The sequence below is a fragment of the Copadichromis virginalis genome, linkage group LG18 (genome assembly GCF_057382275.1).
Source record: "Copadichromis virginalis isolate Kocher_CV1m ecotype Utaka linkage group LG18, C_Virginalis_male_GT1.1, whole genome shotgun sequence".
NCBI classification, from domain to species: Eukaryota; Metazoa; Chordata; class Actinopteri; order Cichliformes; family Cichlidae; genus Copadichromis; species Copadichromis virginalis.
This window is the reverse complement of record NC_140635.1, coordinates 1,567,706-1,589,592: the sequence shown is the minus strand read 5'-3', so window position 1 is coordinate 1,589,592 and position 21,887 is coordinate 1,567,706. Positions and strand designations below refer to the sequence as shown.

The 21,887-nt window shown below is 42.3% G+C and overlaps 1 protein-coding gene across 2 annotated transcripts; it reads right to left on the bottom strand.

The window, feature by feature from the left end:
• Positions 1–223: 223 nt before the first annotated feature.
• On the bottom strand, positions 224–13,170 carry LOC146686863 (uncharacterized). 2 transcript variants are annotated; one of them, XM_085440250.1, is made up of 3 exons: positions 12,364–13,170; positions 3,181–3,861; positions 2,781–3,050 (listed from the first exon to the last, which is right to left on the bottom strand). In XM_085440250.1, exons 1-3 carry the CDS (start codon positions 12,533–12,535, stop codon positions 2,857–2,859), a joined length of 1,047 nt encoding a protein of 348 aa, XP_085296376.1. In that variant the 5' UTR covers positions 12,536–13,170; the 3' UTR covers positions 2,781–2,856. The 2 variants fall into 2 exon arrangements, with proteins under 2 accessions (XP_085296375.1, XP_085296376.1); XM_085440249.1 differs by having other exon boundaries at positions 224–3,861.
• Positions 13,171–21,887: the final 8,717 nt, after the last annotated feature.

Here is a 21,887-nt window from a genome sequence, read left to right as displayed (position 1 = left end):
GCGGGAGTTGAAAGTCCGTGTTGCTCGGCGACAGCCCCAAAACATCACTGCTCTCGAGAAGATCTGCATGGAGGAATGGGCCAAAATACCAGCTACTGTGTGTGCAAACCTGGTAAAGACCTATAGTAAACGTTTGACCTCTGTTATTGCCAACAAAGGTTATGTTACAAATAGGGCTGAACGATTATGGAAAATAATCTAATTGCGATTTTTTGCCCCAATATTGCGATTGCGATGCGATTATTTTTTAAGGTCTTTGTCTTCTGTATTATTAAACAAAGACAAGCAATACATCATATAGTATGGCCAATACTATATTACATTAATTTTAAACTGTTCTTTCCTGGAAGACAGACCTCTGTTATGATGACATGAGGTGATGCATGAATTGATGACTGACATTTTTATTTAACTTCTTCAATCACAACAGTATATTTGAACATACACAATAGTTTATTTTTAGCTTACAAACATCTGAGCATAAAGTGCTGACAAGGAACCCTGGTGTAAACATTAAAATGAAAGTCAGTACAATGTGCAGATTGCAGAAATATACATAAAAAAAATCAGTGGCTTTACCACACTCAGTTTTTCCACATCTGTGAACTACTAGACAGTCATTCAATTAAAAAATAATATTAAATAAATAAAACTAATAAATAAAAAATACACACATCTTACTGATCTCTGCAGTCAGTAACATTACACATAAAGTGCAAACATAATAGCAATTGTATAAACACACACACAAACACGCCTTTAAAGTTTAAAGGCGTGAAATTGGACGGTCTAGTTCTGATTAGCGTCACCGCTGTCTCGGTGGAGTTTAATAAACTCGGCCGTCTGCTTCTTGCTATCTAAAATATAACCAGACACTGGAGTAAATTCTCGACTGTCTCATACTTCTGTTTAATAAGTTTTCTGTTTGACGTTTAGTCAGCTGTGTGAAAACCAAGGAGGAACCCACCCGGGGGATTAATAAAGTTTTATTTTATCTAATCTAATAACTTTAATCTCAGCCAAACCGATTTACTCACGAACAAACAAAACACTGAAAAAAGCCCAACAATAACATTTTTAGGTTGTCTAAGTGACTTATATATTACGTTTAACCCGAGCAGCGAAACTCCGCGGTGATCTGAAAATGATGTGCCGGGAGTTGTGCCGCTCTCGGCCGCATCAGTAACCCTCGAGCTCCCGGCTAGCTGTCGAGCTGGTGGGTAGCAGACGCCTCTGAAAACGTCGAAGCACTTTTGCAAATATGGGATATCTTGATAAACCGAGCAGATATTTGATGTTTACACAACTACTTTCTCGCCTGAAAATATTTTAAAAGTTTATTTTGTGACCCAGAAAGATTAGTATGAGTAATTTTAAAACTTAGTAGCAGCCGCCATTGTTGGAAACTGGAGTTTGGCTGGGCCGCGCTATGAATTCTGGGATATGGTAGTAATTTGGACAGCCTTCGGCGCGTCGCTGTGACGTAATCGGTCTACAAATGCGGCCTCAGAAGGATGCAGCCCATGAATTTGGACATGTCCAGAGTATAATCGCAGCCTTTGCGGTTAGAAAATTGCACTTGATCATGTCGCGATATTATCGCAAATGCGATATATCGTTCAGCCCTAGTTACAAAGTATTGAGTTGTATTTTTGTTATTGACCAAATACTTATTTTCCACCCTGATTTACGAATAAATTCTTTACAAATCCTACCATGTGGATTCATGGATTTTTTTTTTCACATTCTGTCTCTCACAGTTGAAGTGTACCTCTGGTGCAAATTACTGACCTCTCATCATTTTAAGTGGGGGAACTTGCACAATCGGTGGCTGACTAAATACTTTTTTGCCCCACTGTATGTTGTCTGCCAACACTGCACTCAACACTGACGAAGAATGCAGTGGAACAGCAAAACAGCATCATCTGTAAACTTTGGAAACTTGTTATTTTGGACTGGAAAACAAAATCTTTTTTTATTTACTTTAAAGCTGAATTTTTGGTTCAAATACTACTAGAATTTAATTCATATTACTTAATATTTGTATTTATTTCATTTTTATTTGGACAGTCTTATTGAGTAAAATAGGACTAAATATTTAAGTATTGATGTTAAAAATACATTATTTTCAAATTCATGTCTCCTGGGTCATTGTTTTAATTTTCTGTGGGACGAGACGAGAGGGTGATACTCACAGGTGGGCAGACCTGAGCAGGTGAGGTACTAAAGCCTAGAACAGGAAGTCTTCCCACAGGAAGCGGAGACAAGATTTATTGAAATAATCGTTGACTAATCAAAGACAAATTGAAATCTCTGGAGCATCAGAAAATCAAAAACACAACAAAGAGCCGGGGGACTGCTGAGCCTCTAGAATCCTCTATCAAACCTTTTTTGAGACCTGGTGCTGCCATCAATTTCAAAAAAAAGATTTATCATATTTTCCCTGACGAATGAAAAAGCTTCAACATGATAGGTATCATCAGATTTAGTTCACACATTGCGACATGTAATACAGTCAAACGATCATTGTCTGAATAGGTTTTCAAGCCAAAAGCAAAAACATTTGAACCAGCATGAATTTGTACATTTGTGTCAAACTTGGCTCCAAATATTTGACCTTTTCTAAAAACATGTTAAGACTACAGCTTCTCACCTGTGTGAGCTCTCAGCAGGAGGAAACAGCTGATGTTCAACATTTACGTGGCCAGTCAAATGAGGATTTCAACTTTCCCCACGCTTTGCAGGAATGCAGCTATTTACCTGAATGAATTTCTGTGTGTTTTTTAAGTGATGTTGAATTTGAAAACTTTTTACTGGAGGTGTTACCAACATGTGACCTCTCAACTGTGTGAGTTCTTATGTGGAAAGACAAACTTTTATTGTGATAAAAACCTTTCCCGCATGTTTTGCAAGAGTACGGCTTCTCACCTGAGTGAAGTCGTGCGTGTTGTTTAAGTGACGATGACCTGGGAAACCTTTTACCGCATGTTTGACAAGAGTACGGCTTCTCACCTGTGTGCAGCCGTACATGGTCTTTAAATGACGATGACCTGGAAAACAATTTACCGCATGTTTGACAAGAGTACGGCTTCTCACCTGTGTGAAGCCTTGCGTGTTCTTTAAGTGACGATGACGCAGAAAACTGTTTACTACATGTTTGACAAGAGTACGGTTTCTCACCTGTGTGATATCTCATGTGGACGGTCAAATGACAAGTTCGACGAAACTTTTTCCCACATGTTTTACAGGAATATGGCTTCTCACCTGTGTGGATCTGTGTATGCCTTCTAAGTACTGATGGCCTAGAAAACATTTTACCACAAGTCTTACAGAGATTTTTGCACGAACGAGAGCTTTCTGCATTTTTACTGTTTGGATTTCTCGATGATCCTGGATCTGCACTCCTGCTTCTTCCCTGATCTTGGCTCTCAGCAAGAGGGGCGTTATTAGTGATGAGACGATCATTATCTGGTTCACTGTGCTCTCCTTCCTCAGCAGCAGTCACCATGAAGGTATCCGTCTCCTCCTTCAGTCCTTCAGAGCTTTCTGCATTTTTACTGTTTGGATTTCTCGATGATCCTGGATCTGCACTCCTGCTTCTTCCCTGATCTTGGCTCTCAGCAAGAGGGGCGTTATTAGTGATGAGACGATCATTATCTGGTTCACTGTGCTCTCCTTCCTCAGCAGCAGTCACCATGAAGGTATCCGTCTCCTCCTTCAGTCCCAGCTGCTCTCCCTCCTGACTGCTGCACAGTTCCTCCTGCTCCTCTTTAATCTGTGGAGCTTCTGGTTCCTCCTGGTCACAGAGCTGCAGCTCAAGGAGAACCTCCTCCTCCTTACAGACAGGCTGCTGTGGGACGTCTGGAGGGGAAAAAAAGACAACTAATGAGATTATGAGAGACAGAGAGACAGAGAGAGACAGAGAGAGTACATACAATACAAACATCACATTGGGGATGGTCAGGCTAGGTAGTGAGGAAAAAAAAAAAAAAACAAAAAACAAAAAAACAACAGTGAAATGTGTAACACAAAAGGATAATACAGGAATATCAGCACACCATAACACAATAAAACACAGACAAGCAACATGGGAGAGTATTCCAGTGTGTACAGCTGATCTGGGACAATCTTCGCCTGCGCCTCCAGCTGATCCGTCCACATTGGATGGGAGGCGTTGGATTCAGGGGAAGGAGGGTGATAGTGAGGGCGCATCAGTATCAGTGTACATGTTTCGTGCGTGTGCATGTGTATCCCGTGTTCAGCTGAGAGAAAGTGTCACCACGCCCGGTTAAGCAAAGGTCAACAGTCTCCAGTGGACGCAGGTGGCCTTGAAGGAGGGACAAAGAGTTCTGACAACAATCCTGTAATCATGGGAACAATTTGTTGTTCCAGTCAGCTTCGACCTTGGCGCCAGTGGGATAGCTGCATGAGTGAAGATGGTGAATGTTTGGGTTTAGTGCGAACAACTGCATCCAATTTTTACAGTTGGTCTAATGTCCGTCACTGGTCACCAATTATCTCAATTCCCGTTGTTCTTCTCCAAGATCTTATCAAAACACAGTCTGAGTACTCACAGCCCTGCCCATCGTCTATCATGTCAGCCAGCCTTATGGGATTTTGAACAGCAGTAGCAATAAAAAATAAAAAAATAAAAAAAAATAAAAAAAAATGCGGCCTGAACCTGAATTGGGATACAGCCATTGAGATGAGATGAGATAGCCTTTATTTGTCAGTTGCAGGTCTTTTGGCCACAACCGAGATGACAGACCTTGCCGACCGTACATACAATACAAACATCACATTGGGGAGACAGGTCAGGCCAGGTAGCGAGGAAAAAAAACATTGAAATGTGCAACACAAAAGGATAATACAGGAATGCACAGATATCAACACACCACTGCACAATAAACACAGACAAGCAACATGGGAAAGAGTTCCAGTGTGGACATCTGATCTGGAACCGCTACAATCTTTCGACTGCGCCTCCAGCTGACCCGATGTCCACATCATGGGGGAGGTAAGCGTTGGAGGTGGCGTTGGATCCGGGGTAGGGAGGGTGATGCGTCAGTGAGTGCTTATCAGTATCAGTACAGGGAGTGCAGAATTATTAGGCAAATGAGTATTTTGTCCACATCATCCTCTTCATGCATGTTGTCTTACTCCAAGCTGTATAGGCTCGAAAGCCTACTACCAATTAAGCATATTAGGTGATGTGCATCTCTGTAATGAGAAGGGGTGTGGTCTAATGACATCAACACATATATCAGGTGTGCATAATTATTAGGTAACGTCCTTTCCTTTGGCAAAATGGGTCAAAAGAAGGACTTGACAGGCTCAGAAAAGTCAAAAATAGTGAGATATCTTGCAGAGGGATGCAGCAGTCTCAAAATTGCAAAGCTTCTGAAGCGTGATCATCGAACAATCAAGCGTTTCATTCAAAATAGTCAACAGGGTCGCAAGAAGCGTGTGGAAAAACCAAGGCGCAAAATAACTGCCCATGAACTGAGAAAAGTCAAGCGTGCAGCTGCCAAGATGCCACTTGCCACCAGTTTGGCCATATTTCAGAGCTGCAACATCACTGGAGTGCCCAAAAGCACAAGGTGTGCAATACTCAGAGACATGGCCAAGGTAAGAAAGGCTGAAAGACGACCACCACTGAACAAGACACACAAGCTGAAACGTCAAGACTGGGCCAAGAAATATCTCAAGACTGGTTTTTCTAAGGTTTTATGGACTGATGAAATGAGAGTGAGTCTTGATGGGCCAGATGGATGGGCCCGTGGCTGGATTGGTAAAGGGCAGAGAGCTCCAGTCCCACTCAGACGCCAGCAAGGTGGAGGTGGAGTACTGGTTTGGGCTGGTATCATCAAAGATGGAGTCAAGCTCAACTCCCAGTCCTACTGCCAGTTTCTGGAAGACACCTTCTTCAAGCAGTGGTACAGGAAGAAGTCTGCATCCTTCAAGAAAAACATGATTTTCATGCAGGACAATGCTCCATCACACGCGTCCAAGTACTCCACAGCGTGGCTGGCAAGAAAGGGTATAAAAGAAGAAAACTAATGACATGGCCTCCTTGTTCACCTGATCTGAACCCCATTGAGAACCTGTGGTCCATCATCAAATGTGAGATTTACAAGGAGGGAAAACAGTACACCTCTCTGAACAGTGTCTGGGAGGCTGTGGTTGCTGCTGCACGCAATGTTGATGGTGAACAGATCAAAACACTGACAGAATCCATGGATGGCAGGCTTTTGAGTGTCCTTGCAAAGAAAGGTGGCTATATTGGTCGCTGATTTGTTTTTGTTTTTGAATGTCAGAAATGTATATTTGTGAATGTGGAGATGTTATATTGGTTTCACTGGTAAAAATAAATCATTGAAATGGGTATATATTTGTTTTTTGTTAAGTTGCCTAATAATTCTGCACAGTAATAGTCACCTGCACACACAGATATCCCCCTAAAATAGCTAAAACTAAAAACAAACTAAAAACTACTTCCAAAAACATTCAGCTTTGATATTAATGAGTTTTTTGGGTTCATTGAGAACATGGTTGTTGTTCAATAATAACATTATTCCTCAAAAATACAACTTGCCTAATAATTCTGCACTCCCTGTATATGTATGTGTGTGCGTGTCTATAGTTCAGCTGAGACAGTGTCCTTCGCCCTGCCAGGCTAAGTAAACAGTCTTCCAGCCAACCCAGGTGGCCTTGTAGGGAATGGGAAGGAACAGACTCAACACAGTCGTTATCAGGGAGTTGTTGTTCGGCTCCAGCCTTGAGCTGGCGCCGAAGGGGTAGCCAGGTTATGATGGTAATTGAGAATTTCAAGCTGTTTTTTAACACTCCGACACTGGTCTCTCAGTCTCCCGTTAATAGCTGCGAGCTTCTCCGTGATGTTATTAGCCGTCGATTCTGTGGTCTTGTCACTCTTTTTGCTCACAGAGCAGATTCTGAGACCTCACGACCGCAGCCAACTGATCCGAGGTGTAATCCAGCTCCACCCAGAGATGTTGTTCTGAGTTGATTCTTTCCTGATATAATCCAACATACATACGCTCAAAGGTGTTATTCTGAGCATTCACTGCAGCCGTTAGCGCCTCCAAGCTCTTAACCATGCTGCCTTCAGTGAGCCCTTTCTGAGAAGTCGCACCTGTCGTTCCAATCCCAGCGGGCAGCCTTGGTGGGGTTTGAACAGCCGGTTCCGCTCTCTTAATTCTCCGATAAGTCAGGGCCAAGCCAGCTCCGATCAGCAAGAACCCTGTTATCGTGGTTCCGAATAGGTAGATATCTTCAGCGTCCTCGATCGACAGTCCCGCCAGGCACACGATCCTCTGCCACCCGTCCATCGTGTATCCGGCAGGGAAAGTCCCTCCAGGGCACTCGGGTTCTCCCGAGCCCAGACTTCACGTTAAAGGGTGTCAATAGCATTCAGAGACCAGTTGATCAAATCCATAATTCTCTTTTAGGTTTTAGACACAGACTGTGAGAGAGTGTTCCAGGGAAAGTAATACAAAAAAAGACACGAGACTAGACAAGGACATAAGAACTAGCAGGAAAGATAAGGGAGAGGAGAAAAGTGCGTCCGCCTCCTCCGAGAGCCAAAGAAAGTGTGTGTCTGTTTTATACTGATGCACGAAGGCCCTGACACTGAGAGGGTGGATCTACCTGTATGTGACCAGGCTGCATCCTCAGTGCTCAAACATCTGAAGATGAAAACCTGTTTTATGTTTCCTACATCTAATCAAGCGCACGACACAAACACTCAGCAAGTACTGGTCTCTGTTTATGGATGGGATAAAGAAAGGCAAGGGAGTTGATGCCTTGTAACTAAGCAACAACCTATATGATGCACTTAGCAACGCTAAGTCACACTGAGTCTGAACTTTTACAAACCAAGCCACTGAGAACTGAGGACACAATCAGCAGAATGTCTGTGATGAAAATGACCATGAGCTGCCTGAAATGACACTGATGCGTTCATATTATTGGAGACCCACAGGAGGACTTCTATCGCTGTATCTGCATCTGCATCTTAATGCATTCATACATGAGGGTATTTTACATTACACTTTCTTTTAAAGCGATACTTTCACAGTTCTAACTTTATGCTGTTACTTGCATAAAGAAAACTCAAATCCAGGCTGATTTCAGCGCCTGCTGTTTGAATGGAGCACAGTGCAGTCCTGTCAGTGAAGTTGCCCCCCACCTTCTTCAAATCCAACAAAAGTGGTATCAAACGTTTGTGCTGCAAATTTTTTGTTTGTGCCGCTTTCATTTTAAAGATATTTATAAAATTCCATCCATCCATCCATTCGCTTCCACTTATCCTTTTAAGGGTCGCGGGGGCGCTGGAGCCTATCTGAAGAAATTTAAAGGGGCATGCCCGTAGGTGCGTATCAGTTTATAATTAGATATGGTGTTTTGAGCCAATAAGCTGGTTGTGGATCACTGACTACCATGTTTCTTAACATTACCTTACTCCATCTAGTGTGCTACCAGCAGGGTATATGCTAAAATGCTAATGGTTGTTAAAACATTAACCTAATAATATGTGAACTGTAGCTTTTAATTCAAATGCTAATATTAACAAAAGTGCTGTCATTTGTATGTGGGCTGTCATGAGCAAGTTGTATAAAATTAACGTGCACTTCAGTGATTCAGCAAATCTGAGCTCAACGGCTCCAAACAGCCTGCAGAACTGTGAATCTCAGGTAACTGTCAATGTTACCTGAAAGAGCCAAACTTCTGTAGCCATGGTCCCAAAGGGCTATTAAACACGTGTGGCATTGACACACATTTATCTCAGAGCCTGGATTTATCTACAAGGATTTTGATGATGAGCTATGAACATTGACTAAATTCATTTTTATGCCGATCAAATGAATTTTGAACTAGATCTTGTTAAGGATAAACTGGTACAACTCTGCCAAAAAAGCAAACATAGCGACCTGTGTTCGGTTTGTGATCACCAGGGGGCGCTATCACACACATTCTACTTCTGAGAAAAAAAAACAAGAGTTGAAGAAAACATGTGCTAGCTCTCTCATTTGCATTTTTAAGCTAGCTTCCATGAGCAACAGCAATCATCAACACTTCAATTCACTACGTCAAAACAGTGTATCAAAGTAAGTAATTTTATGTCCACTTAAAGATGTAGAACTAAAGTTATAACCAAATTATGGCAGTAATATATCACATTTGTCATTTTTGCTTGACAGATGCCAAAGAAATCAGTGGTGGACAAAACTGCAGTATTTGAAGTCCTTCGTGCTTCTAAAGAAGCAGTCATAAAAAAATGGAAGTTTCAACTCCAAGTGACATATAGAAAAATCTATGCAAACAACTTGGCGAAAAGATGACACCAAAAGCTCTTTACACTTTTGTTAAATTAAACAGACAATGTATGGGCTGCTCTGGATTACAGTGACGAATAGAGACTGACACAGACAGCAGTGACAATGATAATGACTTTGAACAAAGCAGCTCTCCTTTTCAAAACAAAGACTGCAAGACTGTGGAGCTCCCATTTGAACAGTGGATACATATGATTCCACATAAAGTCACATACAAAAAGAATACTTTCAAGAAAAGGGAAGCTGGCCAGCTGTACATTACATGTGAAAAGGAACCTGAAAATCACTGCCCAATGGTGCTGAAGTGTGTAATGGCAAACACGGATGAATCCATGCACACTGGCTTTTCTAAGAGAGCCATGCCCGGAAGTCTGAGGGCACAAGTAACAAAAGAACTTGGTGAAGGCAGACTGCAGCCCCATGTGTGGAGAGCATCAGAGGCAGCAAAGCTGATGGACTTTGGTGATCCAGAGCCAAGCCATCTACCAAATTTGACAACTCTGCGCAAAGACAAACACGAACAAAATCAACTAGAAGTTGCTCATAAAAACCCAATACTGTCTCTCCACTCATTAAAATACAGTTCCCCTCCCAGTGGAAGCATTTGGGACATTGGATTAGACAAGTTCTTCTGTCACTACTGGAGTCAAACTCAAATGCTGTACAAGACTGCAAAGCACCCATAGTCGCCTTTGATGCGACTGGCTCAGCTGTAAAAAAGCTTCTCAGGCCTAATGGTTTGTCTGGAAACATCTTCCTGTATCAAGGTGTGTTAACAGGAAGGGACAACTCTCACGTCCCAGTGGTGCAAATGTTGTCAGAGAGACATGATGTCCAGGCAATCACAAGATGGTTATCGGAATGGATTCGTGCTGGAGCACCAATCCCAAAGGAGGCCATCTGTGATTTCTCCTTAGCTTTACTTGGTGCTTTAGTTAAGGCTTTAACACATCATTCAGATTTGAAGCTACATTAATGAATGCTTTGGTGTCTTGCTTCGGAAAAAACTCCCCCTTATGTCAGAAGTGTCCAAAGCAAATCTGAAAAGAAAGATTGCAGATGAGACTATGTCTGTTTCTGATGACAAGGAAGAAGAAGACATTAGATAACTTCAGCTAATGTTGAAGCAGAGTTCAAGAACATTAAACATGGTCTGTTCAAGCATGAAAATCTCCCTATAAGGATAGATAAATTCACTGCACGACATCTTGGTTTCATTGAAGGAAACATGCAGATCTGTTCTGCAACACAAATACGAAAAGAAGCAGAGGTTGCCAGACAGGATGGTACAGTGAAGCGTCAGGATCCACACAAAGCCTTTGTGGAGCAGGAAGTGGATGATAACCCCTCTCAGGAGCCCAAAATTGACACAGACATGGACATTGAAGAAACAGCAGCTTTGGAAAACTGGAGAGGCCTTGCAGTTCCACCAAACCATACCTCTCCCCTTGTCCTGAATGGCTCCACTCAGATCCAGCTGTGAAAAAGAAAAAAGTAAAGCTATGGCTGTTAAAAAATGGAAATAATCAACAGCCAGTCAAACTTGGCAAAGGACAATACTGTGTCATGAACACCTGTGCCTTTGATGCCTTCTGTCAAAGTCTGTGCTGCGCTTTCTGTGACAGTCTTACTGCTCAAAACATGTTGAATAGTTCAGAGGAGAACAAAGTATTCCAGCTTGTGAAATCCCTTGCTTCAAAGGGTGTCACTCAACATGCCTATTCATTGAGGGCAGAGGTGCTGAGCTCAATATTCTGCCCTGTTCAGTTGAAGACTGCTGTTCATCGTGTTGATGCACAGTGCCATGTGTCCACAGTAATTCAAAAAACAATGACGGAAAATCCAAGTGTTCACTTCACAAGACAGTGTTCCTCCCAGTACTGCAAACTTTACACACCAAACACAAGGCAAATCCCTTTTGTTTCCATTGATCTGTCAGCTTCTGGCATAGCTCACCTTCAGTCTGCTGTTGAACAAGGGCTCAACCTTCCAGCATCGCCATGCCTAAGACCAATCGAAAGTCCTGACGCATCTCCAACAGCATTTAAAACAGATTCATCAGGAAAGCAACTTTGCACAGGGACTGTTTGTCACAGTTTCACCCTGAGAGAGCTTGTATGGATTGACACAGACCTTGGAAAAGGCTCTACAGAAACTCTGGAGCACAGTTTTCACAGTCCAAAAAGGTTTTTGCTTACTGAATTCCCATCCACTCTGCTACTTCAAGGAGAGAAATTCACACTGAAAGCAGTCATTACATTTCAGGAGGGCCCAACACCAGAAACACTCGGGCATTATATGACATTCTGTAACAGGACCCCGTACATCTGGGAGATGTATGATGACCTAAGGAAGGATGTAACCATAGCATCTGAAAACACCAGCGCATGTCCGCACGCTGTGCTCTACACAAAGGAATGATGGCAAGATTTCATGAAAGAAAGTCCTTTTCTAGTTTGTGAGTTAGATGATGGAAATAGCTGTTATTTTTCAGTTATTGTATTAGACTTGTGAGGCTCAGACACTTCCATGTATTTACCTTTTCTAACAGGAAACATAAACCACGTTGTTCTCGTAGTTTTGTATTTTGTTACCAGCAAATAAAGTTGTTTCTCCAACAGAATGCATTAATTATTTTAAATGCTATATTTAACCTAGTTTTTAAATAGGTTATAGCAGTTTGATTACTAGGTTTAAGAGTGTGATCATGAGAAAAAAATATCCAATGCTGGTTAATATCTCTCAATGTTTTTTACAGCAAAGGAAGTGGCTGGTTGAACTTTAGAAGCTTATAATAATATCTTTAAAACGACAGCAGCACAAACAAACATTTTTGCAGCACAAACGTTAGATACCACTTTTGCTGGATTTGAAGAAGGTGGGGGGCAACTTCACTCGTGCAGTCCTGTCCTCTGTTTGCTCTTTGTTAGCTCACATCAAAAAGTCCTCACAATCAGAAACGTCCCGCAGAGCTGTGATCAGGATCCTCCCTCAGAGGGACACTCACCTGTCATGTGCAGCTTGATTTGGGGTTTACAGGTGATATCCAGCAGTCTGCGCTGACGGTCGATCTCTTCCTCGTACTGGACGATCGTTTTTTCAAACTCCAAGAATATTTGTTCAGCAGCAGCAGTTAGTCGCTCGTTGATGAACTCTCTCAGATACTGAACTGAAGGCATCGTTGCTGCCGCAGCTCACACACTCAGCTCACACACTCAGCTCACACAACAACAACAGTCTCTGGAAAGCTAACGCAATTTGCGCCTTTCCTTTGTTTACTTCCGCCTGGTGTCACGTGATTAACGCACCTCCCCCTCTCTCTTATTAATGAATGTAAAGTATTACAGAGAGCTCGGGGAGTCTGTGCAAAGCCGCTAACACCACAGTGATGTGCTGACTCTTTCGGTCCCACACTCCCGGCTCTGTTCACACACGCGCCTTTCCTTTCTTTATTTCCGCTTGGTGTCACACGGTTGTTGCTCCGGCAGAGAGCATTTACCTTTAACTGTTCCGCTGTCGAAGATTTCTCTGTTTCAAATCAGTTTCCAGCTGAAATCAATTTTTTTCTACATCCACGGAAAACAAGAAAATCGCAGATATTCTCATTTGAATTTTAAGCTTTCTGTTTTGAAATGATCTGAATACGTTTCTTATATTGAACTTTAACATGATCCCTATAAAAAGAGTTACTGTTTGATCTGGTGAGCTCAGAACAAACAAACAAAAATGTGCTTTCTGAACAAAATATATAAAGTTTGATTAAAAACTTACAAAGTAATGCCAGAATAAGTTATTAATTATTATTATTGTTTGACTGGCCACAAATAAATTCTTATTATATTCAGTTGTTAAACATTTGGCATATTGTTTATTAAATTAGAACCTCTGGGGCCCGGGGCCCGTTCTTCGTACCTCGCTAAGTAGGTTAGCCGGATTAGATTGTTGACGATTTCGCGTGATCCTGGATCAGTCGGTTCCCCGAAGCTCATCCGGGACTTGCTGTCATAGCAACAGAGCCGTAAGCGTAAACCTGCTCGGGAGCAGGTTTACTTTATGTAAACAGGATTAGATCGCGGCCACGCAGGTATGTCCGCTTCATTTATACGAAAGCAACAGCGATATTCCACCACTGTTTCACCATAAATAAATAACATCAATGTAACTAAAGATAATGCAGCACTTGATCCTTTTATTGATGTCACACAGATACATACAGGTCATTTCCTAAAAAAGGGAAATGTACTATTAACATTCTATTACATGTATGTGATTATTACAGATGTAATTCATATTTCAGAGTAGTAATTGTAAATTACTTCGTGTAATCAAGATGAGAGACCACGGCTATAAAAGTGAAGGTGGATTTGGGAAGCCTGTCGCAGCCATGTCCTGTCCGTATACGCGAGCCACCCATTGCGGAAGGTGCAAGATTGATAAGGAGAGTCCTCAGAATTCAGCGTATATTACGGGATAGACAGGATCCTTTAGCTCAGCGCGACAGTGTGCTCATAGAGAGATATCGATTTTCCCGTGAGGGTATTATTCACTTAACCAACTTGTTGACGAGGGGGTGCAGGACCACCACCTGTCTTTTTTTGCTCTGCCCTTTTCTTGGTTGCTGTTATGAACAAACTAACAGAGTATTACAGGCCAGTATTACCTTGCCAAGAGACGAAAAGCAATCTAAGAGATAAATATTACCATTCTGTAGAATACTCCTGTATTCCACTTTTACTTGTTCCCATGTTCTTGTGGGTCCTGTTGTGGCTCTAATGTGAAAGGGGATATAATATAACATATTATAATATAATATAATGCCATATGATATTGGACAATATAGTGTCATATGATAGATCTACCCTACCGCCTACTGGTGTTGGCCAGAGGGGCCGATGGCGCGATATGGCAGCCTGGCTACAACCGTAGCTGCCTCCACCAGTGTGTGAATGTGGGAGTGAATGAATAGTGGTATCGTAAAGCGCTTTGGGTGCCTTGGAAAGCGCTATATAAATCCAATCCATTATTATTAGTATTATTATTAAATTACCTACGAGTTTGATTTGTCAGCAACTTTCTGCCAGCCCTCTCTCCTTGCTTCTGCAGCCTTTGCAGTGTTCTCTTGCGTTTTAATTAAACTCTGAAACTCCTGAAATCCCTCACTCAAGAGTTCTTGCTCTGCTGCCGGAAAATACCGAGCGCGCCCCTTCGACATTTTCGCCGACCAATCAGCGGGTTGCCGATCAATGTTTCTACTATCGATGCGTAGCCCCTTTTACGACACCCAGTGATGTCACATTACTGCGTCCAGCTGTACTAATCGTCAACAGCAGGCGTGTTCGGGGAACCGGATTAGCGAGCTCACGGTTAGCGCGATGATTTGATCTTGGATGTGTCATTTGATCTTGGATGTAGTAAGCGACGTACGAAGAACGGGCCCCCGTTCTTCGTACGTCGCTTACTACATCCAAGACCAAACCATCGCGCTAACCGTGAGCTCGCTAATCCGGTTCCCCGAACACACCTGCTGTTGACGATTACTACAGCTGGACGCAGGAATGTGAGATCACTGGGTGTCGTAAAAGGGGCTACCCATCGATAGTAGAAACATTGATCGGCAACCCTCTGATTGGTCGGCGAAAATGTCGAAGGGGCGCGCTCGGTATTTTTCGGCAGCAGAGCAAGAACTTTTGATTGAGGGATTTCAGGAGTTTCAGAGTTTAATTAAAACGCAAGGGAACACTGCAAAGGCTGCAAAAGCAAGGAGAGAGGGCTGGCAGGAAGTTGCTGACAAATTAAACTCGTAGGTAATTTAATAATAATAATAATAATGGATTGGGTTTATATAGCGCTTTCCAAGGCACCCAAAGCGCTTTACGATACCACTATTCATTCACTCCCACATTCACACACTGGTGGAGGCAGCTACGGTTGTAGCCAGGCTGCCATATCGCGCCATCGGCCCCTCTGGCCAACACCAGTAGGCGGTAGGGTAGATCTATCATATGACACTATATTGTCCAATATCATATGGCATTATATTATATTATAATATGTTATATTATATCCCCTTTCACATTAGAGCCACAACAGGACCCACAAGAACATGGGAACAAGTAAAAGTGGAATACAGGAGTATTCTACAGAATGGTAATATTTATCTCTTAGATTGCTTTGCGTCTCTTGGCAAGGTAATACTGGCCTGTAATACTCTGTTAGTTTGTTCATAACAGCAACCAAGAAAAGGGCAGAGCAAAAAAAGACAGGTGGTGGTCCTGCACCCCCTCGTCAACAAGTTGGTTAAGTAAATAATACCCTCACGGGAATATCGATATCTCTCTATGAGCACACTGTCGCGCTGAGCTAAAGGATCCTGTCTATCCCGCAATATACGCTGAATTCTGAAAACTCTCCTTATCAATCTTGCACCTTCCGCAATGGGTGGCTCGCGTATACGGACAGGATATGGCTGCGACAGACTTCCCAAATCCACCTTCGCTTTTATAGCCGTGGTCTCTCATCTTGATTACACGAAGTAATTTACTATTACTACTCTGAAATATGAATTACATCTGTAATAATCACATACATGTAATAGAATGTTAATAGTACATTTCCCTTTTTTAGGAAATGACCTGTATGTATCTGTGTGACATCAATAAAAGGATCAAGTGCTGCATTATCTTTAGTTACATTGATGTTATTTATTTATGGTGAAACAGTGGTGGAATATCGCTGTTGCTTTCGTATGAATGAAGCGGACATACCTGCGTGGCCGCGATCTAATCCTGTTTACATAAAGTAAACCTGCTCCCGAGCAGGTTTACGCTTACGGCTCTGTTGCTATGACAGCAAGTCCCGGATGATCTTCGGGGAACCGAACGATCCAGGATCACGCGAAATCGTCAACAATCTAATCCAGCTAACCTACTTAGCGAGGTACGAAGAACAGGCCCCTGGTGCTGGTCACCACCAGCTCCCTCACAGGGAAATCTTCAAAACTCCTCCGTAGGCCCACCCAGAAGATGGATAAACTCAGCATTTCATGAACACTGTGATGGAGATGTTTGTGTAATGTTATAAATACTCAGATACTCCTCAGAGGCTCCGGACATAAAGATATTATATTCAGTCCTGTAGAAAGTTATATATTTACAAATATATTATCATCTCTGGTTACTGTGGTATGAATGACTCTGAATTACTTTATGGTAAACAACACGCTACTGTCAAAAAACAGTGAAAGAATTCCAGATCACAAGTTTGTAGTTAAACATACAAGTGACGACCTTTGACCTTCCTCAGGTTTTATTTAATTGTGTCTGAGAAAATCTCATGTACTCTTCATGCAGCTGAGTACATTCAGTGCACATTCTTATCTCTCGCCTCAGTCTTGAATCCTCCTCACCTGATTCCTCACTGACCCCAACCAGCAAAGGCATAAGAGCTTGATCCACATAGCTGGAAATAAAGCGAATTTGTTCCTGGTGGGTGTTGGACTCTGCGCTCTGCAGATATGAGGAAACAGTGACAGGAAACAGAGCTCAGCAAGACAAAAACCTTTGGAGCAAAGGCAAGGCAAGGCAAGTTTATTTGTATAGCACAATTCAACAACAAGGTGATTCAAAGTGCTTTACAGAGACATTAGAAACAAGAACAAATAAAAAGCATGATTTAAAATTGAATAAAACAAGCAAATAAACTAACTAACTAATTAACAAACAAACAAACAAACAAACAACAGTATATAAAATCAAAACAGATAAAATCAGAACAGTAGATAAAATCAGTAGTTAAATGTAAGTTTTGAAATTTAAGCTTAAAGTGTGGATTTGGTGCTTTATTCAAATGCAGCTGAGAACAGGTGAGTCTTCAACCTGGATTTAAATAAACTGAGTGTTTCAGCTGATCTGAGGCTTTCTGGGAGTTTGTTCCAGATATAAGGAGCATAAAAGCTGAATGCAGCTTCTCCGTGTCTGGTTCTGACTCTGGGAACTGATAAAAGACCGGATCCAGATGACCTGAGGGATCTGGAAGGTTCATACTGGGTCAGGAGGTCATCGATGTATTTTGGTCCTAAACCATTCAGAGCTTTATAGACCAGCATCAGAACTTTAAAGTCTATCCTCTGACGGACAGGCAGCCAGTGTAAAGACCTCAGAGCTGGACTGATGTGGTCCACTTTTTTGGTCTTAGTGAGGACTCGAGCAGCAGAGCTCTGAATGAGCTGTAGTTGTCTGACTGATTTTTTGGGTAGACCTGTAAAGATGCTGTTACAGTAATCAAGCCTACTAAAGATGAATGCATGGACTAGTTTTTCCAGGTCCTGTTGAGACATCAGATCTTTTATCCTTGATATATTCTTGAGGTGATAGTAAGCTGACTTTGTTATTGTCTTAATGTGTTTTTCTAAGTTTAGGTCTGCATCCATCACTACACCCAAATTTCTCGCCTGGTTTGTGGTTTTTAGATGTATAGATTGAAGTTCTCTGGTGACCTGTAATCGTTTTTCTTTGGCGCCAAAGACTATTACCTCAGTTTTGTTTTTGTTTAGCTGGAGAAAATTGTGGCACAACCAGTCATTGATTTCCTCAATGCATTTACCAAGAGCCTGTACAGGGCCTCGGTCTCCTGGTGACATTGTGATATATATTTGTGTGTCATCTGCATAGCTGTGGTGGTTTATTTTGTTGTTCTTTATAATCTGTGCCAGTGGGAGCATGTAGATGTTAAACAGAAGGGGTCCCAAGATGGAACCTTGGGGAACTCCACATGTGATACTTGTCTGCTCAGATGTGAAGTTACCTATTGATACAAAGTATTTCCTGTTTTCTACGTATGTTTTGAACCAGTTTAGTACAGTTCCTGAAAGACCTGCCCAGTTCTCCAGTCGTTTGAGTAATATGTTGTGGTCAACTGTATCAAATGCTGCACTGAGATCCAGTAAAACTAGGACTGACATTTTTCCACTGTCTGTATTCAGACATATGTCATTAAACACTTTGGTCAGAGCGGTTTCAGTGCTGTGGTTCTGTCTAAAACCTGACTGGAAGGCATCGTAGCAATTATTCTGTTTTAAGAAGTAACTGAGCTGTTGAGAAACTGCTTTTTCAATGATCTTACTTAAAAACGGGAGATTTGAGATCGGCCTGTAGTTGTTCATTTGTGTCTTGTCAAGATTGTCCTTTTTCAGTATAGGTTTGATTACAGCAGTTTTTAGTGATTCTGGAAACACACCTGATAATAAAGAAAAGTTGACGATCTGTAACAGGTCTGACTCTAAAGTCTTTGAGACCTTTTTGAAAAAACTTGTTGGCAGGACATCTAAACAGCAGGAGGAGGAGTTCAGTTGACCTAAGATGTCCTCCAGGTCTTTGCTGTTAATAGGTTGAAACTGTTTCATGGTGTTTAAACAGATTTTTGGTGGACACAGTACATATCCTGGATCTGCTGTTGATGTACCAATTGCTTGTCTAATTTTTTGGATTTTTTCAGTGAAGAATTTGGCAAAGTCATTGCAGGCCATGGTCGAATGAAGTTCAGCTGCCACTGACACAGGAGGGTTTGTTAGCCTGTCAACTGTAGAAAATAAGACCCGAGCATTATGGCTGTTTTTAGTGATGATGTCAGAGAAGTAGGACCTCCTTGCATTCCTCAGTTGTAAATTATAATTGTGAAGTTTCTCTTTATAAATGTCATAATGAACCTGGAGGTTTGTTTTTCTCCATCTGCGCTCAGCTTTCCTACACCCTCTTTTTTCATTTTTCACCAGTGTGGAGTTTCTCCATGGAGACTTTTTCCTTCCAGAGATAACCTTCACCTTAATGGGAGCAATAGTGTCCATTACATTTAACATGTTAGCATTGAAGCTATTGACGAGCTCATTGACTGACCCTCTGGGCAGGTCAGGTGTTAATGGGAAGACCTGGTTAAAAATTGCACTACTGTGTTCAGTTATACACCGTTTTGTGATCACTGTTGTTGATATATTTATGTGGGCTGAGATTTTACTTTCAAAGAAAACACAGTAATGATCAGACAGGCCCACATCAGACACAGTAACCTTTGAAATGCTCAGGCTTTTGGAGATCAGTAGGTCAAGAGTGTGTCCTCTATTATGTGTGGCCTCTGTTACATGCTGAGTCAGCCCAAAGTTGCCCAGAGTGTTACTCAGGTCTTTAGTCCCTTTGTCCTGAGGGTTGTCCACATGAATGTTAAAATCCCCAGCAATAATTACACAGTCAAAATCAACACAGATCACAGACAGCAGTTCACTGAGGTCATTAAAAAAGTCTGTGCAGTATTTGGGAGGCCTGTAAACATTAAGAAACACAACTTTGGATGGGGCCTTCAGCTGTAAAGCCACATATTCAAAAGACTGAAAACTTCCAGGAGATAGCTGCTTACATTGAAATGATTCATTAAATAAGACAGCAACCCCTCCTCCTCTCCTGCTCGCCCTGACCTCACTGATAAAACTGTAGTTAGGAGGGGTCGTCTCGATGAGAACAGCTCCACTGTTACTTTGGTCCAACCAAGTTTCAGTTAAAAACATAAAATCAAGGCTGTGCTCAGTGATTAAATCATTAATTAAAAATGTTTTCCCAGCTAGAGATCTAATGTTTAATAAAGCCAACTTAAGTGTTTTAGAGGTATTACTTGTCCCCTCGTGTTTGGGAGCAGTCTGTGGCACACAAGGTATGTTTACTATGTTTAAAGATCTTTTAGAGTGCAGCTCTCTGTGTTTTGACCAGGCCACATGTCTCCTGTCACCTAAAAGTACAGAGATTTTAAAACCTTCTAGTAAACAGGGTCCCAGCTTCTCCTGGGAAAAGTCATCACTGCCATAATCCTCACAGCCCAGACCCTTCACACATCACGCATCAGACTGCGGAGACAGAGCATGAAGAGGAACTAAGGGGGGCGAGGCTGGGCAATGTGACTTCGATTGCTCTGTTGAGGGTGGGGCTCGATGGCGAACCTTTGGCCGCTCTGGTGGGGGGTTTATGGGGGACAAAAAGGGATTGGGACGGGGGGTAGATCTGAGCCCAGCATTGACCCGCTCCATCATCTCCTCAGTGAATTTCAGGTGTGGGGAGGAGGGAGAAAGGGAGGGGGAGGAGGGTGATGGCCTGTCAGGGGTTTGGGGGACTGGGGAAGGTCGTGGTCCCTTGTCCTGGTCGTTGGTGTTGTTGAGAGAGTTGGAGGCAAATAGGGACCCCTCTTCTTGCCTCAGATGTCTCTCCTTTCTGAGGCTCTTCCCGGGTGGGGGCAGATGGAGCTCCTCCTCAAGGTTTCTGCTGGGCTTTGTCTGTTCTTGGAGTACTGTTTGTTCCTCTTTATGAGATAACTCCTCGTTTATCTCAGCCTTGGCACCAAGCACGGATGGATGACGTATGGAATAAAACAAGTTGGAGGTGAACAGTTTCACCCCTGACTTGTTAAAATTAAATCCATTTGCTTTGAACAGATGCCTGCGTTCCCAAAAAATATTAAAGTTGTCGATAAAATGCACTGAGTGGTCAGCACATGCTGATATAAGCCATTTATTCAGTGTAAACAACCTGCTGAATCTCTCGTCTCCTCCTCTGACCGGCGGTACAGGTCCACTGATGAATACAGCTGCATTCAGAGAGTTTACAGTATTTAGTAATCCAGTAAAGTCCCGTTTCAGAACCTCCGACTGTTGTTTGGACACATCGTTTGACCCTGTATGCAGAACAATGTTTGTCACAGTTGGATATTCATCTGCAATTTGAAGAATTCTCTCCTTCAGGTTGTTGACCATATCGTTAGGAAAGCAGAGGACTTTAGTGTTCTTACCGCACATCCTTTGTACATCCTTTACGGCAGAGTCACCCACAATCAGAGTTTCAGGCCTAGCCGTTAGCTTTCCCTGTGGCCTTTCACTTTTCAACAGATTTTCAGACCTTATTTCGCTGCTTTTAGATGGATGGTTGTCCGATATAGATCCAGGGTCCTTTGATAGTGGAGCAAATCTGTTCTGCAGTTTCACATTCAGTTGTTTTGGAGGTTTGTTGTTAACCTTCCTATTCACGGTTGTCCAGTCCTGTTTCCTCCCGTATACAGGGGTAGAAGAGCTTCTCTGTCTCGTAGGAAGTGAAGGCCAGTCGGTTTCAGAGATTTCAGCTCGCTGTGCCCTGCCTGTGATACGTCCTCCGCCTTCCAGGAGACATGATTTATGTCTTGGTTTTGCACCAAGACAGTCTAAGGGGGGATTATCACTTGAGGATTTATAATAATGCACAGAGTCTACTTTCTTGGTCATGTTATCTGTGCTCCTTAGCTGTGTACTAGCTTGCTCATCGCCATTGTTTTGAATCAAAGGCAAGGTTGTTTCATTTCCACACAGTCCATTTACCTCCACGTTTACTTCTAAGCGATGAAAGACAACAGAATACTCCACAACATCCACTAGAGGGAGCCACACACTGTTAAACCTCTGATTCTTGTGTCATTGGACTGATGACAAAGACAACAGAGAAATGAAGCAGTAAAGATCAGAGACAGAGA